This window comes from Strix aluco, chromosome 4 (assembly GCF_031877795.1).
Source record: "Strix aluco isolate bStrAlu1 chromosome 4, bStrAlu1.hap1, whole genome shotgun sequence".
In the NCBI taxonomy this organism is placed as follows: Eukaryota; Metazoa; Chordata; class Aves; order Strigiformes; family Strigidae; genus Strix; species Strix aluco.
The window spans coordinates 79,652,691-79,668,144 of record NC_133934.1 but is presented as its reverse complement, the minus strand read 5'-3'; the positions used below and the strand labels follow the sequence as shown (position 1 = coordinate 79,668,144).

At 44.1% G+C, this 15,454-nt stretch overlaps 1 protein-coding gene across 1 annotated transcript in view; it reads left to right on the top strand.

The window, feature by feature from the left end:
• Positions 1 to 351: 351 nt before the first annotated feature.
• FREM3 (FRAS1 related extracellular matrix 3) overlaps positions 352 to 15,454 on the top strand; it is a 69,607-nt gene continuing 54,504 nt past the window's right edge. Inside the window, exons 1-2 of the mRNA XM_074821284.1 lie at positions 352 to 5,437; positions 7,306 to 7,395. Coding sequence (XP_074677385.1) covers positions 352 to 5,437; positions 7,306 to 7,395 — 5,176 coding nt within the window. The remainder of the gene's footprint in view (positions 5,438 to 7,305; positions 7,396 to 15,454) is intronic.

Sequence of the window (15,454 nt, the reverse complement as noted above, 5' to 3'; positions counted from 1 at the left end):
CGGAGGAGTCCTGTCCCCGCCCGGGAAGGCTCGGCCCGAAGCGCCGGCTCCCCCCTCCCTCACCTTGCAGCTCCCCCTCGCTCCTCCAGCCCCGCTCTCCTCCCTCATCTCCCCCCCTCCTTATTTTCCGCCCTCGATGCTGCGCCAGGGTCCGCGATGCTGCGGCCGGGCAGGGGTCCGGGGGCAGGGCCGGGCTCGCTGCCCTCCCCCCCCGCTCCGGGACGCGGCTCGCCCGGGCACCCCCCAGCCCCAGCGCGGGGGGAGGGCCCTTCCCAACCCCCGGGGCGGTGCCGCGGCCCTTTAGTAGCCACGACGGGGCGGGGGGCGGCGCAGAGCCGCAGCAGCCGGACCATGGCCGGGGGGTGCCGGGGGGCTCCTGCCGCGGTGGTGGCAGCGATGCTGCTGCTCGGGCCCCTGAGGGCGCGGGGAGCGGCGGAGCCCCCGCCGGAGCCCGACGCCTCCGCTATCCTGGTCTCCAGGCGGGGGCTGCGCGTCCCCCTCGGCCGCTCCGTCTGGCTGGACCCGGCGGCCGACCTGGTGCTGCGGGTGCGGCCGGGGGACCGGTGCGCGGTGGCGGCGGTGGGGAGCGGGCCGGGCCAGCAACGCGCCGGCGCCGTGGATCCCCCGCGCTTCCCCTGCGCCTTCGCCCGCGGGCAGGTCACCTACACCCACTTCGGGGCGCGCAGCCCTGGCCGGTACCGCCTGCGCCTCCAGCTCCGCTACGACTCGCCCCGGCGGACCCTCGTCGTGCCCTTCACGCTGGAGGTGGAGGTGCTGTTCCAGCAGCTGCGCCTGCTCAGCCGCAACCTGCCCCTGCCCGTGGAGAAGCTGCGGGGGCTCAGCGCGCCCCTGGACGGCAAGGTGCTGAGCTTCCCCGAGGGGGACCCCGGCTGGCGCTGCCGCCTCACGCTGCTGCCCCCCGAGGCCGCCGGCCCCCTTCCCGCCTACGGGCGGCTGCTGGACGCCGAGGGCCGACCGCTGCCCGCCGGTTACAGCGGGGACTGCTCTGCCGTGCTGCGAGCCGGGATCCGCTACCAGCACACGGCGGCCACCGCCTCCCCCGGCCGGGACCGCATCCCGGCGAGGGTGTCGGCCGGCCCCGGGCAGCGGGAGTACTTCCAGGTGCTGGTGCGGATCCGCGAAGGGGCCGACAACACGCCGCCCAAGCCCAGCTTCCTGGCGCTGCTGATGCTGGAGGTGGAGCAGTTCGCCCTCACGGCCCTCACCCCGGACGTGCTGGCTGCTGAGGACCTGGAGACCCCCCCGGACCTCCTGATCTTCAGTCTCATCTCTGCCTGGCCCAGCGACCCGCGGCGGCAAGGCTTCCTGCTCAGCACCGATGACCCCGGCCGCCCTCTCGGTGCCTTCTCGCAGCAGGAGGTGAGGGAGCTGAAGATTGCCTACCAGCCCCCTACCCTGGACTCGGACCGCGAGCGGCTTTTCCAGGTGGAAATGGAAGTGCTGGACTCTGACGGCGCTGCCTCAGAGCCTTTTGCTTTCGTGATCCTGGTAAAGCCCATGAACACATTGGCCCCTGTGGCCACTTTCAGTCGCGTGGCTGGCCTGCAGCTGATGCTCTTTGAGGGCCAGTCACGGCCCCTGTCTGGCAACTTGGAGATCAGTGATGAGGATAATCTGAAAGAGGTGAAGGTCTGGGTGACGCGGGGCCTGCGATACGGGAAGCTCGAGGTACTGGGTGTACCGCCCAGCCGCAAGCACTTCACTGCTGCAGAGCTCGCAGCAGGGCGAGTGATTTACCAGCACGATGGCAGTGAGCACAGCTACAGTGACAACATTATTTTCCGCATGGCCGACGGGCAGCACCAGGTCGAATTTCTATACCCCATCACCATTGCCCCTGATGATGATCAGCCACCGCTGCTTAACGCAAATACGGGGCTGGTGCTGAGCGAGCACCAGACTGTCCAAATCTCACCTTTTGTCCTCAGTGCCACAGATATTGACTCTGATGATGCCTCTATCCGTTTTGTCCTGGTTGGGGACTCTGCAGTGTCCCTACTACACTCCCACCCCTTTGGTGAGCTGCTGCTGCGTCAGGCGGAGCAACCGGCATCTCATGAGAGCAAAGAAAATGGAGCAGGGTTGGAGAGTGACTCCTCTTCCTCCCCCTGGCACTTTGTGGAGGATAAACATGTGTATGAGAGGGTGGTGAGCGAGTGGCTGCAGCAGGACATCCTCGACGGGAGGCTGTTCTTCCGGCACACGGGAGCTCACAGCGCCAGCCCGGTGACCGGCCGTGTCGTGTTCTGGCTGCAGGACGACAACGACCCCCCTAACAGGTCAGGGGAGCATGTGCTCACTGTCAAAGTCCAACCTGTAGACAACCTGCCCCCTACGCTGTTCCCTGGTACTAGCCTGCAGATGACAGTGCAGGAATACCAGCTGACTGTCTTTAAGAAGCACTATTTACAGTACACTGACCTGGATACAGATGACAGGGAGCTGAAATACACTTTACTGACACCCCCAACTGACACAGATGAGAACCACTCTGTGGTCACTGGAGAGATTGTGTTGGCTGACAGTCCTGAGATGTCCATTACACGTTTCACCCAAGCCCAGGTCAACCACCACAAGGTAGCGTATCGACCCCCCGAGCAGGAGCTGGGGATCACACCACGGGTGGTTCAGTTCACTTTCCTTGTAGAGGACTCAGTTGGCAATTCTCTCCAAGGTACCTTTACTCTCTTCCTGCAGCCAGTGGACAACCAGCCACCTCAGATCACCAATACAGGCTTCACTGTGCTTGAAGGAAACAGCTTCCTTCTCACCAGCCATCAGCTGGATGCCACAGATGAGGACACGTCTGCAGACCAGATTGTCTTCACTGTAACTCAAGCTCCGGAGCACGGCCATCTACGTTATCTGGAGGAGGGTCTGATCCTGCAAGGGGAATCTTTCCTGCTAGATGATATTACTGGTGGGCGCATCTCCTACAAGCACAGTGGTGATGAGTTTGCCAGTGATTCTTATCAGCTGGAAGTGAGTGATGGAGTCCACCACGTGCCAATCACAGTCAAGGTTGCTGTGCAGCCTGTGGATGATGAAAACCCAAGTATTGCTCTCCCTGGTGGTCACAGGCGGGTGGGAGCAGCCATTGATGTCCTGGAAAATGGTGCTACTGAAATTACTACATCACTTATCCAGGGTACAGATGAGGATACAGATGACTTGGTGCTGACCTTCATTGTGCAGGATCCACCCAAGCTGGGTGACATCCTCGTGGATGGAGTGCAATCAGAAAAGTTTACCCAGCATGACCTCATCAGCGGAACAGTAGCCTACGCTCACACTAGTGGAGAGATTGGCTTGAAAAAGAGGTACGATTCTTTCAATCTCACCATTTCTGACCTCTCCAGTGAACGGGTGGTGGGTGTCAGCGCAGTACAAAGGGTGCGTGTGGCTGTAACTATATTGCCTGTGGACAGCATTGCACCTGAAGTGATGGTTGCGGCAGAGCCGCTCAGTGTCCTCGAGGGAGGGAAGAGCACTCTAACTCTGGATCAGCTGGATGTAGAGGACGTAGATACTCCTAGAGATGACATCTTGTGCGTTGTCACAGCTCAGTCCACTTCAGGATATTTGGAAAATGTCTCTCCAGCCCCAGGGTCCGAGAAGTCTAGAGCTGGTAGTGCCATTAGTGCTTTTTCCATCAAAGATGTTCGTCTGGGCCATGTCAACTATGTGCAGAGCATTCACAAAGGGGTGGAGCCTGTGGAGGATAGATTCACTTTCCAGTGCTCTGATGGTGTTAACTTCTCGCCTCACCATTTCTTCCCCATTGTCATCGTCCCCACCAACGATGAAAAGCCGGAGCTGTTTGTGCGTGAATTCGTGGTGCTTGAGGGGATGAGCCTGGTGATTGACACGCCCATCCTCAATGGGGCCGATGCAGACATGCCTCCAGATGAGCTGCGTTTTGTTATTGCTGTCCCTCCTAAACATGGGCAGATTGTGCAGCAGCTGTCCACAGGCACCGTGCCTGTTCACAGCTTCACCCCGGAGGAAATCCGGGAGACTTCCAGCATTGTGTATGAACATGATGACTCAGAGACGAAAGAAGATAGCTTCCAAATTCAGCTGACTGATGGACACCACACAGTGGAGCAGAACGTGCCGATTATGGTGGTCCTGGTAGATGATGAGACCCCCAGGATGGCAATCAACAATGGTCTGGAAGTAGAGATTGGCAAGTCAAAGGTCATCTCTAGTCAAGACCTTAAAGCCACAGACATCGATTCAGAGGACAAGAGCCTTGTTTATGTCATCCGTTTGGCACCTGTGCAGGGTTTCTTACAGCATCTGAACAGACAAGACGAAGTGCTGTGCAACATTACACAAGGCACAAACTTCACACAAGATGATTTAGATCTGGGTTTTATCCGCTATGTTCATACTGGCCTACACGGAGTGCGTGATCTGATTAAATTTGATGTCACTGATGGTATTAATGCCTTGATAGACAGGTACTTCTATATTACCATTGGTAGCATTGATATGGTCTTCCCTGAGGTGATCAACAAGGGTGTAACTCTGAAAGAAGGTGGAAAAGTGACACTCACAACTGATCTGCTCAGCACAAGTGATGTTAACAGTCCTGATGAAAATTTGTGTTTCAGTGTCACCCGGTCCCCAGTCCGGGGCCATCTAGAGAATTCAGACAGTCCTGGAGTACCCATTGTTTCCTTTACTCAACTCCAACTTGCTGGCAACAAGATTTACTACGTTCACACTGCAGAGGATGAGGTGAAGATGGACAGTTTTGAGTTTGAAGTGACGGATGGTTATAACCCAGTCTTCCGTACCTTCAGGGTCTCTATCACAGATGTGGACAATAAAAAGCCAATTCTAACTATTGGTGACCTGGTTGTTGAGGAAGGGGAGACCAGGCTGATCACCCCATTTGAGCTGACTGTGGAAGACGGGGATACGCCTGACCATTTACTCCTGTTCACGGTCACTCAGATTCCAGTGCATGGCCAGATTTTGTACAACAACAGCTACCCAGTCACCAGCTTCACCAAACAAGACTTGAGTGAGAATCTTATCAGCTACAGACATGATGGTACGGAAACCAGCCAGGATAGTTTCTCCTTCACTGTGACTGATGGGACCCACACAAACTTTTACGTTTTCCCTGACACTAGCAAGGAGATCCATCAATCCCAGATGATGAAGATTCAGATCAGTTCACTGGACAACAGAGTGCCACAGTTAGTGGTGAACAAGGGTGCCCCTACTCTGAGAAGGCTTCTAGCTGGGCACCTAGGCTTCTTGATCACTAGTAAGGTACTAAAGGCAGAAGATCGAGATAGTCCTCACAAGCTGTTGAAATACAAAATAACAGATGGGCCGCAGCATGGCTTCATCATTAATACTGGCCTTGGAAATGGGAGCATTGGAACATTTATGCAAGGTTGGTGCTAATGGTTGTGTTTGCTTAGAAACATTGGGCTCAATGAGCTGTTATTTTGTGTTATATCATTTGGATCTTTGTTTGTAGAAAGTAATGTCTGTTAAACTACAAAGTATATGCAAATGATCAGAATTATAATACATGCATTTTAGAAATGAAGCTTTGTTTTACCTATGCAAACACAATAGAAAAGTTCTGTGTTGTATGTGCATGCATCAATGTGTTTCCTACCGTGTGTTAAATATACATAGCATGGCACTGCTCATAAGAAGGTGGGATAAAATCCGAAATGGTGGTTTGCAGATCCTGCACCAGTTTCTTTTTGAAGACTGAAGTACCCATTTGCTTGCCTGGAAATTAAACCCAGGCTCAAAAACCACTATTTGCCTTCAGAGAAAATTGTTTGGAAAGGTGCTTAACAGTTCTGTATATCACTGGATCTAGTATCTTTAAAAAAAAAGGATGGGGGCAGGGGAAACCCAGTATAGCCTCAGTAGTTTGGGTGACATTTTGTGCGATTCTGTTCCACAGAGAAAGCTCAGTAGGTAGGGAGGTGTCCCTCAGGTCAGCTCCACCAAACCTGGGCAGGGGGAAGAGCCTTAGAGGATGGTGGGGCACAGTAACAGCAGACAGACTTTCTATAAATGTCCCTGTGCTCCAGCCGATCTTAGGGAGTTTGCTGGCTTTAGGGCTGTCATTCATCTCTCCAGGGTAGAACACTATGTTGAAAGCTTTCACAAGGAAACTTCCAGCCTTGATTTCATCTACCTCCAGTGTGCTTTGACTATCAGCAAGGGGGACAATACCAAAGTTCTCGTTAGAGGCTATAATAGGATTAGAGGTCTCCATGATTTTTATGTGCTCAGGTGTGTTACCTTTCCTTAGCAAGAGAAAACAATCTGGGGAGAGAAAAAGTCTTTATCTCCATTTTATGTCTTTATCTATAACTTCCAGACAGGCTCTAGCTTTAAGATTATGGTAACACAATTTATTTTTAAAAGTCCGCAGTTCATCTGCCAAGCTACAGTGTTGTGAAAAATCATTTGCCATTCATTCAAGAATGTTTCATACGTTTTCAATTGTCAGAAAGCACCCAAATCTCCCATGCCAGGACAAGAGCAATGGGTAACCGCAGGGGAATAAGTCTCTCCATAGGTCAGAACAGCTTAATGCTGAATGGAATATAAAGAACACTTAGGTATATCCCAAACATTTTTATATCAAATGAAACTGTTGTTTATTTAACTAAAATAAAAGCAAAAGTAAAAGACTTCTCTGAAACCTTCGCATTGATGAAATGTGGCACAGGATAACACACTTGCAACTTTAGGGTAATAGAAATATCCTGATAGTTTTCCCTTATTCTCTGGGAGTATCTAATAAAAATTTTAATCACTTTTAGAGCTATTTGTGATTTGTTTAATACATTCTCATATTCACTTCCAATGTACCTGCAACAGTTTTGTGTATCATAGAAAAACTTAAAAAACGGATTAAATTGATCTTTAAAAAATGGGCAGGTCTTTACTTCCAACAGATTCAACTTAGTTATAGTAAAGTAATTCATGCTAATGTGCTGAAACAAGGCTGTGACTTTAGTATTTAAAAATAAATATTTATGGTAAAACTGTATCTCACTGTCTTTTTGCTATTGTTCTTTGAGCTAATAACTAAACTTATGTTGTGTTGTTGAGTATAGACCAGTGTAAGAAGCCATGCCACGTTATACAAGTTTGGTAGCTGAAATGCTTTATCGACAAATTAGCCAACGTATTAGTAAGTAATCAAACAGTAAAGGTAGAATGAACTATGTCCTATGTTCTGTAGCAAAATTCTGTGATGATTCATTTAGCATATTCTTTTCTTAGCTGATATTGATGAAATGAAGATCAGCTACGTCCTGAAGGAAGGTGATAATGCTACCAGTGACATCTTCTATTTCTCCATTGAAGACAATGGTAAGATTAAGATGCTTAATTATACATATCTTAGAATGCACCATCTGGAAGATAGTTCACATTAAATAAACAAATAGTTATTATTTCTTTAAGTAATATGTAAAATGCCATGAACACATAGGAACACAAATCAGCATATTTTATTCATTTTAACATATAATGTCACAATTAATGTGAACTGCTATAGCAGGCTATGAACTCTTAGTGGGATATACTGTTATCACAATACTGTTTGTTCAGTGGCCTTTATGGAGGACTGTTGACAGTAACAGTCAATCCCTCGTGGTCAGCTGTACATGGTACAAAATCTCAACGGTACAAGGTAGAGCTTTGGTGATTTTGGAATCAGGGCCAACTACTGAAACAAAAGAGAAAATGAATGCTAACCTTTGTTACATAAAGAGAGTTCAGTTGATCTAGAACATGTCTGAGAGCCTGGAAAAATGGTAAGATAGGCTGGTTAAGTCCATTTTGCTCTTATTTATACAGAAGAACATCCTTGTTTTGCATAGATTGTTACTGCTTCAAAGGCGTCAGCGGACCAGTGATTATTTATATCAACTGATATGTGTATATTGCATTTTTTTGCATGTTCCTTTGATGAATCTTATTTGTAAATGTGGTTTTTTTCTGTTTATGTTTTTTTTTTTTTCCTGTAGGCTGCATTTTTTTCCCCAATCATCCACGTGAATTAAGTTCACTGAGAATTCATCAAAATTTGACACAAGTTCCTCTTAATTAAAGGCAGACAGGAAGGTTTGTAAAATAAGTTTGCAAGTCAGTTAAATAACTCTGTGTAAGGATCTGCCTTCACTTCACAATAATCTCTGTAAACTTCCTGAATAGTTTGATGTAATCCTAAAAGTGTAGAACATGTCTGAATAGCATTCTAACACAGCATTTGACAGAAAGTTAAATTTGTGAGTATTTCCCAGTGGGCCTCAAAACAGTTCTGAAACACCATTAAAATATTTTGTCCTGAATGGGCAGACTTGATAAAAGAAATCTGCATTGATAGTTATGAGAATAGTCACTGAAAAGCAACAGCTTCTTTGAGTTTGCTAAGGCTTCCTATTCTAATTATTGCAAACCAGAAAATGTATATCTTCTCTTGAAAACCAGTTATTACATTCTATCTATAATCAGTCTGTTTCTCTTCTTGTAGTAGTATAAATCATTGTAGTTTTATGACTACCACTTCTATAAACCAATCCAGCCACAGATAACTGTGTGCCTGAGAAGTAAGCATTCTGTTATGGATTAAGAACTGTCTCACACTTTGGTTAGCTGAGACATTTTGGTCAAGCTGAGGTGAACTTACTCATTTTATGACTTGACAATGACACGAGCACCTTGGATATGACTTCCAGTGGTTTCTTTATCCCATCTGTAGGGCAACACAATGTTTTTGGGCAGTGCACTGAGGGTATCTGTTAGCAAAACAATGAGATGTGACTTGTTTATTTTTGATTGTCCAAGAAGTAATTGAACATTTAGAAACAATTGTTTGGTATTGTCACTTTCCTCATATACAAAAGGTTATGTAGCTTAAGGGACATTAAAAACATTTTCAATATTAGATCAACCACACCTCTGGTTCATTGTGATCCTGTCAGGGGCAAGTTTCTCATGTTTACAAATGAAGATGGAAGTAATAGTAGGCAGCTGGGAATGTGCACAGTATTCATAGCTTGAAGGAAATGATATCCTTTCTACTTAAGGTTTGGGTAAGTAAATAATTTCATTCAGTTGTTGTTACAGTGGGCTTTAGGAAACTGGAAGACGTGTTTCATAAGCACAGAATGCACCAACCCATTCCCCAGGGCTGGCACTTTGTATGCTTGGCAACTTTACAGCTAGAAGGATCTCTTTTAGGAGCCAGTACAGTAATTGGGAGACAAAGCTATGACAGGCTGAAAATGGCTTTTGGTTTGTGTTTTCTCTGGTTATACTGAAAGAAAAAGGTTGGCCAGCTGAGGGGGGGTGGAAAAAACAAGCTAGATTTCACTAGCCAATTATTTTCTAGCTCTTTCTGAAGTAGTGTGCAACCAATGCAATTAAAATCAAATGGGGATATTAATTTAAGAAAGGTTGGAGATGCATTTTTTGTCTATTTTTCTTGCATTTCACTTAGCACACAGGAGAAGGTGCTGTGAACTGCTACCTGTGTATCTTACAGACATCTTACTTTGCTGTCACTTGATCAATATACAGGTCTTTGTGGCACGACTAAGTGGGGTGATATAATAACGATGAGATACAATGGGGGAAAAGGAATGACGTGACTGAACAGATGGTAATTCTTATTCCTTATACACCCAGGGACACAAAAGGAGACAGTTGCTAGATGTTTTCATTAACAACACTTTCAGTCTCTGCTAAATTGAGTGATTCTTTCAGCTAGATTACTTCATCATCTGTCCCAGATATCAACAGAATAAGAAAAGCTGTGGCAATAAATGTGTGCAGCTATGCTAGTAACAAAAGTATGTACTGACTGAAGGGTGGTTGTATACTGATGTGACTGGCACAACTACAGGAAGAATACATGGCTACAGGAAGGTGTGCTGAGCGAGTAACATCTGGAAATTCACTTAAAACTTGTTTGGTGTGGGAAAGAAGGTTGAAAATTCAATACTGTCATTACTACTATAGCACAAGGAAATACTTTAAAAAGAAATTCTATCTGGATTACTCTTTTGATGGGTTTGGTGCTTAGAAATACATTAAATATATTCCCTCAGGGGTATTTACCTCCCAAGAGAGTGCCTGAAAGAAGGCACAACTGTAATTGCTGTTGTACAACTCAGGAAAAAACGCCTAAAGGCCCAGCAGCAGGAGAGAATGTGCTCTGCTTTAGTACAGTTTGCAGCTGCTTTAGCAACACTCAAGAAAGAGCCTGCTGTTTTCTATGTTTTTATGTTCTAGCTTCTAAAGACCTCTTAAAAGCATTTAATTTTGCATCAATACAAAGGCAACTCTGAGCACTGAAACGTGTGTGTGTATGTATCGAATGTGAGGAGAAAAACGTGTGCGTTTTTCTCTGCCCCGTCACTTCCCTTGCACAGACACAATCGGGTTATTCCAGGCAGAAGTTTCACCCTTTAATGGGAGAGTATACCTTTTGAATAATAGCATTTTGTCTAACCTGAATGTAAGAAAGATTCCTTTAGGTGCTTTATCTGGATAACTACTTTTCCTGCCATTTAAGAGAGCTGCTGGGAAACCTTTATCAGTGACGTATGAGAAAGAATGGCTGGCAGCTCTCGGGAAAGTTGATCCCTCTAACTTGAGGAAACTGTTCCCATTCCTGCTATTAAACTAAAAATTTGGGCAGAAGTACTAGAATTTTAACCTACTAATTATGGTGCATGCTGGCAGCTCCGATTTGTGAATGTTCAGGGTTGAGCCTGCCGTTCATTTCACAGAACAGATGTTGGTACAAATTAAATGCGAAGTAGGTAAGGTTCAGCTGGTTTTAACGATTTATTCCTGGGGTAAGTAGACAGACAGCATAATGTTAAGTTTGTTCAAAGATTTGTAATCGAGCAATGACATGCAGTAAACTTAGAGTGGTTATTTTTAACTTTACCATATTTGATTTTGGAAGCTTTTGTTATTTTTTCGTGGTGATTTTTATGCAAAAATCAGCTTAGATTTGGTTAGTCCAATGCCTCTGCACCTGGCTTATGTTCAGCGATACTTTGTATGAGTAACGCTTTTATTTACCTGTAGAATTCACCTTTTTTATTTTGTAGTATTTTAGTACACAACCTTTTGACACTCCTGTCATTGCTGCCCTCTAGACCTTGTTTTCAATTACTGTTGCCAAAAGAATAATGAGAGCTTGCTGATACGGAAAGCTATAATGTTTTGCTGATGTGAACTTTGTGGGACTAGTTCAGGCTTCTTTCAAACCTTGTGTGGAATGCAATTTTAAAACTTAGAATTCCCTTTGAATAAAGGAATCCTACTGAAATGCACTAAAGAGTATTTGCAATCCCTAAAATATTAAAGAAAACATTGTGTTATGTACTTTTAGCTACTAAAAAATAGCTCTGTAGAAAGACAAATTTAGAATATGATCTAAAGTGTAAATTTGTTCTGTGCATTTTGCTCAATGTGGTCCCAGGTCTGTGGGGTGAAAATCTGACCCTGCTAAAGTTAGCAGGAGCTTTGCTATTAATTCTAGTTGGCCTGGGATTTCACTCAGAGGCCTTCTCACCAGTATTTGACTGGTGCTACTGCAAATAAATTGCATGGAAGAGGTGTGTTGGGTGAAAACCTGAAGGAAAACCTAGCAGTTTTCTGGTAGTATGTGATTTTTTTTTTCCACCCTTTTTCTTAGCTTTAGCTTTCAAAGACAGACTGTTCAGCCAGAGAGTTGATTCAGGGGCTGATCCAGGCCTCCCTGAGGCTGATAAAAGGAGCCTCAGCCTTTTTAAGCTTCTTAATGTTTTTCCAGGCAAGGAGTATGGCTCCTTAATTCTGAATAGCCCGTCAGGGTTTTGATTGAAGCTGCCACCTAAGAAGGTACAAGAATACAGGCTTTTGTAATGCTGTGAGCTACACAGTTCTCACAGATTCTAATACAATATTATAGTAAGTCACATGCTTGCTCATAAAATCTAGAAATGTTATCTGGTCACTTAAGAATAGGTATTCTTCTTAATGCACAATATGCAAGTGTAAAATTAATTTCTCGGCAGAATTAAATGGTGTTTTGTTATTTCCTTTTGTAACACAAATACAGAATTTCGCCAGCTTGTTAGCAATCCTTGGTTTGAATTTGATCACCTAAGCTGGCAGAATGTAGTTACTGGTGAGATTTGTGCGTGTTAATGACTGTATTCTTCTAAAACAACTGTCTACTCTTACATGGAGGTAATATTTCTCTAATTTTACTAATGATTTTACAAATCAACTCCGTGTTACCATATACAAGTTAGCATACCATCCTCTTGCTGAATAATTCTCCTTTTTAGTAGGCAGGTTTTGTGCATCTATCTCCTCACATCCACAAATCTGAGAACAGTTTGCAGACCTGCAAAAGATGTTGCAGTGGTATAATTTAAGTACTTTCAGACACAAAGGTGCATCATTTAAGAGGCAAAGAGTTTCCAACTAATGAGTCATTTTCAAGCAGCCTTAAAACAAACCCAAAGCTACACTTCTCCCAAGTTAAATAGAATTTTAAGGGTTTTACAAAAACTTTGGATTTTTAATAAAGTTTGAAAACATTTAGTCAGCAAAGATGTATGAATTCTTATACAACAAAACCTGTCAAATAACTTGCACTGCAGGAATCTTTTGAATTCAGTGGAAAAATGCCTTCCATTTTTAATGTGTTTTTGGTGTGCTCTAATTTGCTGTCATGCTTGACAGCACTGAATGATGCATTTTACCTGTGTTGACCTCAAGAATGAAAAGCCATTAGGTGGGGAGGCTTTATTTTGATACAATTGTTTGCAAAGGCATTATGTTTCTGCTGAAAGGAGAGAACCAGAGCAATTGTGGAATGAAAACATTGAAGTGGTTCTGACATGACTTTGATTCATCCCTTCATCTACTGCTGTTTCAAGATATGCACTGTACAGTGTTTTCAATTTTAAAGCCAAATTTTCCAAAATGAATAAAGTTACACACCTAAAGACTTAATTTTTTATTTTATTTTAATCCTCCCTTAGGAAGGGTTGGATACCATTTCTGCTGATGCAAGATTTTTCTTTTTTTTTTTTTTTTTTTTTTTTTTTACTGTGTAATAGAGGGCAATCGTACTAGAAAAGAGAAACTGGATGGCTGTATTATTTTTAAGATGCAAGAAATAATTGTTCTACTCAGTGGTAGAAAGTCCCATACTAGACTTCTTGTACAAAGTTTGTCTGAATTTGTGAAGGTGTAGAAAAACCGGAGAAACTGTCATGGGGGAAGAAATGAGAATCACCAGAGATCTAGAAAATGTGACCAGTAAGAAAAGATTAAGGGATTTGGTACTATTCAGTCTGGAGTAGAGGGGACAGAGAAAGGATATAGCATTTGTTAATACAGGTAAGAGGAAAACGGTTGAAGTGTTCTTTACCACTATGGTTAGCAAAGTTTACTTTTAACACCCTCTATAACGTAAGATGCCTGGCCTGGAAGAGAATAAATTGCGGGGCACAAGAACATCTTAATTCACAAGTTTGTCTATTTTGCCTCCCCACTATGTATATGAACGTTATCGACGTCTCGAGGTACTCGTTGGGCCTGTGAGAGTCAAAAAGATGCAGAGGCTAATGGGCATCCCTATTTGAACATTTTCAGTTTCATTTTCTTCTCTGTTCCCTGACAGAACCTACTAGGTTCTATCATTAATCCTTACCATATTGAACTACCACTGCAACAAGGTTTTATGTTCCTTCCTTCCCAAACCATGTTTCTTTCCGTCTCCTTTCCATTCTTTACTTCCTAAAGCTGCTTGACTGCTCTCTCTTCCCTCACCAATCCAACTTTGCAGCCTTCTGTTAGTTCCCTGCTATGATGGCTTCTGTGGTCTTTAAAAAAACCCAACAGTTATGTTGAAACCAGACACTCTCCTGTAAATTCTTCAAGCCAGGTGTTTTCAGCTGAAGGGGGACACTGGTGATTTGCTCTCTTCTGCTCTGGATCCCTGGTAATTTCTCTCAGTTACTTTACTGGGTCCAGAAGCCTCTTATTTGAACTAACACATTTCATAGAATATCTCGGCTTGATTTTTAGATTAAAAGCATAAATAAGTAAAAGGAAAAACATAACTTCCCATGCTAATATGTTCTAGTAATTCCTCATCCTTACTGAGGAAAATGTGTGTGTTTACAAAAGCTCTAGTAGTCTAGCTTCACCTTTGGGCTACGAATTCTTCTCATGACAGTGCTAGATTGAAGAGTTGTTTATCACTCTTGGTTTTGTCCTAGAAAAAACATTTTTACTCTGCAGTCAAAGTACCTTTTGGTTTCCTTTTGACTGAGCTTTTGAAGTCCAGTCAGAATCCAAACCTGTACCTCTGCACAGTGCTGCTTTGATATGTAAATCTATTTGCCAGCTAGAGCTGTCAGGTTTCTTGCCACAGCATTATTTTACACAATGTAGATATCTATATGTTCTTCATTCCTAATATGAAGTACTTTTTCAATGAGGCAGTAATTAGTCTTGTGTCTCTTTTGCTGTGTCTACCCTGCTTTCTCCAAGGTCTTGTTTAACTGTGGAAAGCAGAACTGTGTGCTGAGTTCTGATTCTTAGTAATGTAGAGAAGTAAAATAACCTTGAAGCTCCTAATTGCTGTTCTCCCCTTTGTAAAACAAAGGGTTCTCTAGCTCCAGTATTGCAGTGGAAGATGATTTATTATTGATTTCTTTTTCTGCTTTGCATAATAGATTCATTTCAGAAATTTCCAGGACAAGGTGCCTCATTCCATACATACGATCTACTTTGTATTTCAATAAGATCTCAGAAATGTCTGTAAAACTTTGTAGTTGGAGGTATTGAAACGTGGGATTTGTTTTAATAGGCTCTATCTACTGAGCAGCTCATTTAGTTCACCAAATTTTTCCCTGTCCTTGACTCTCTTTTTTAACCTTTTTAACAATCTGTTATCATCAAGTATTGCCACAAAAGATGTTGTCTTTCTGGACCACAAAAGGAACAGACTAGCATCCCAGTTTGTAGCAATCTTTGTTAATCCCGATTAGAAATAGTGGTTTCTGAAAGAGAGTAAGGTCTGCCAGCTGTTTTATTATTGGTACCTACTACATGTGTTTGAAGAGCCCATGGGTTTGTTGTTTTTTAAAAATATGGTGTTCAATCTTTTCTAGTGACAGTTTAGAAATTGGCCTGTGCTGCTTTAGAAAGTAGTTCCTTCTCATATAGTACAAGGCCCTCAGTCTGCTTCTATTGATAAAAACGAAATCTCTGCTGAACTTTTCTGTCCTTCCTGCATCATTAGTAGTTTAATCATCTCTTTGTAAAAAATGATGTGGTTATTTAGGTTTTGAATCTTTGGGGATGGAAAGAATGATTCTTTGATTTACAAGTGTTAATTTTT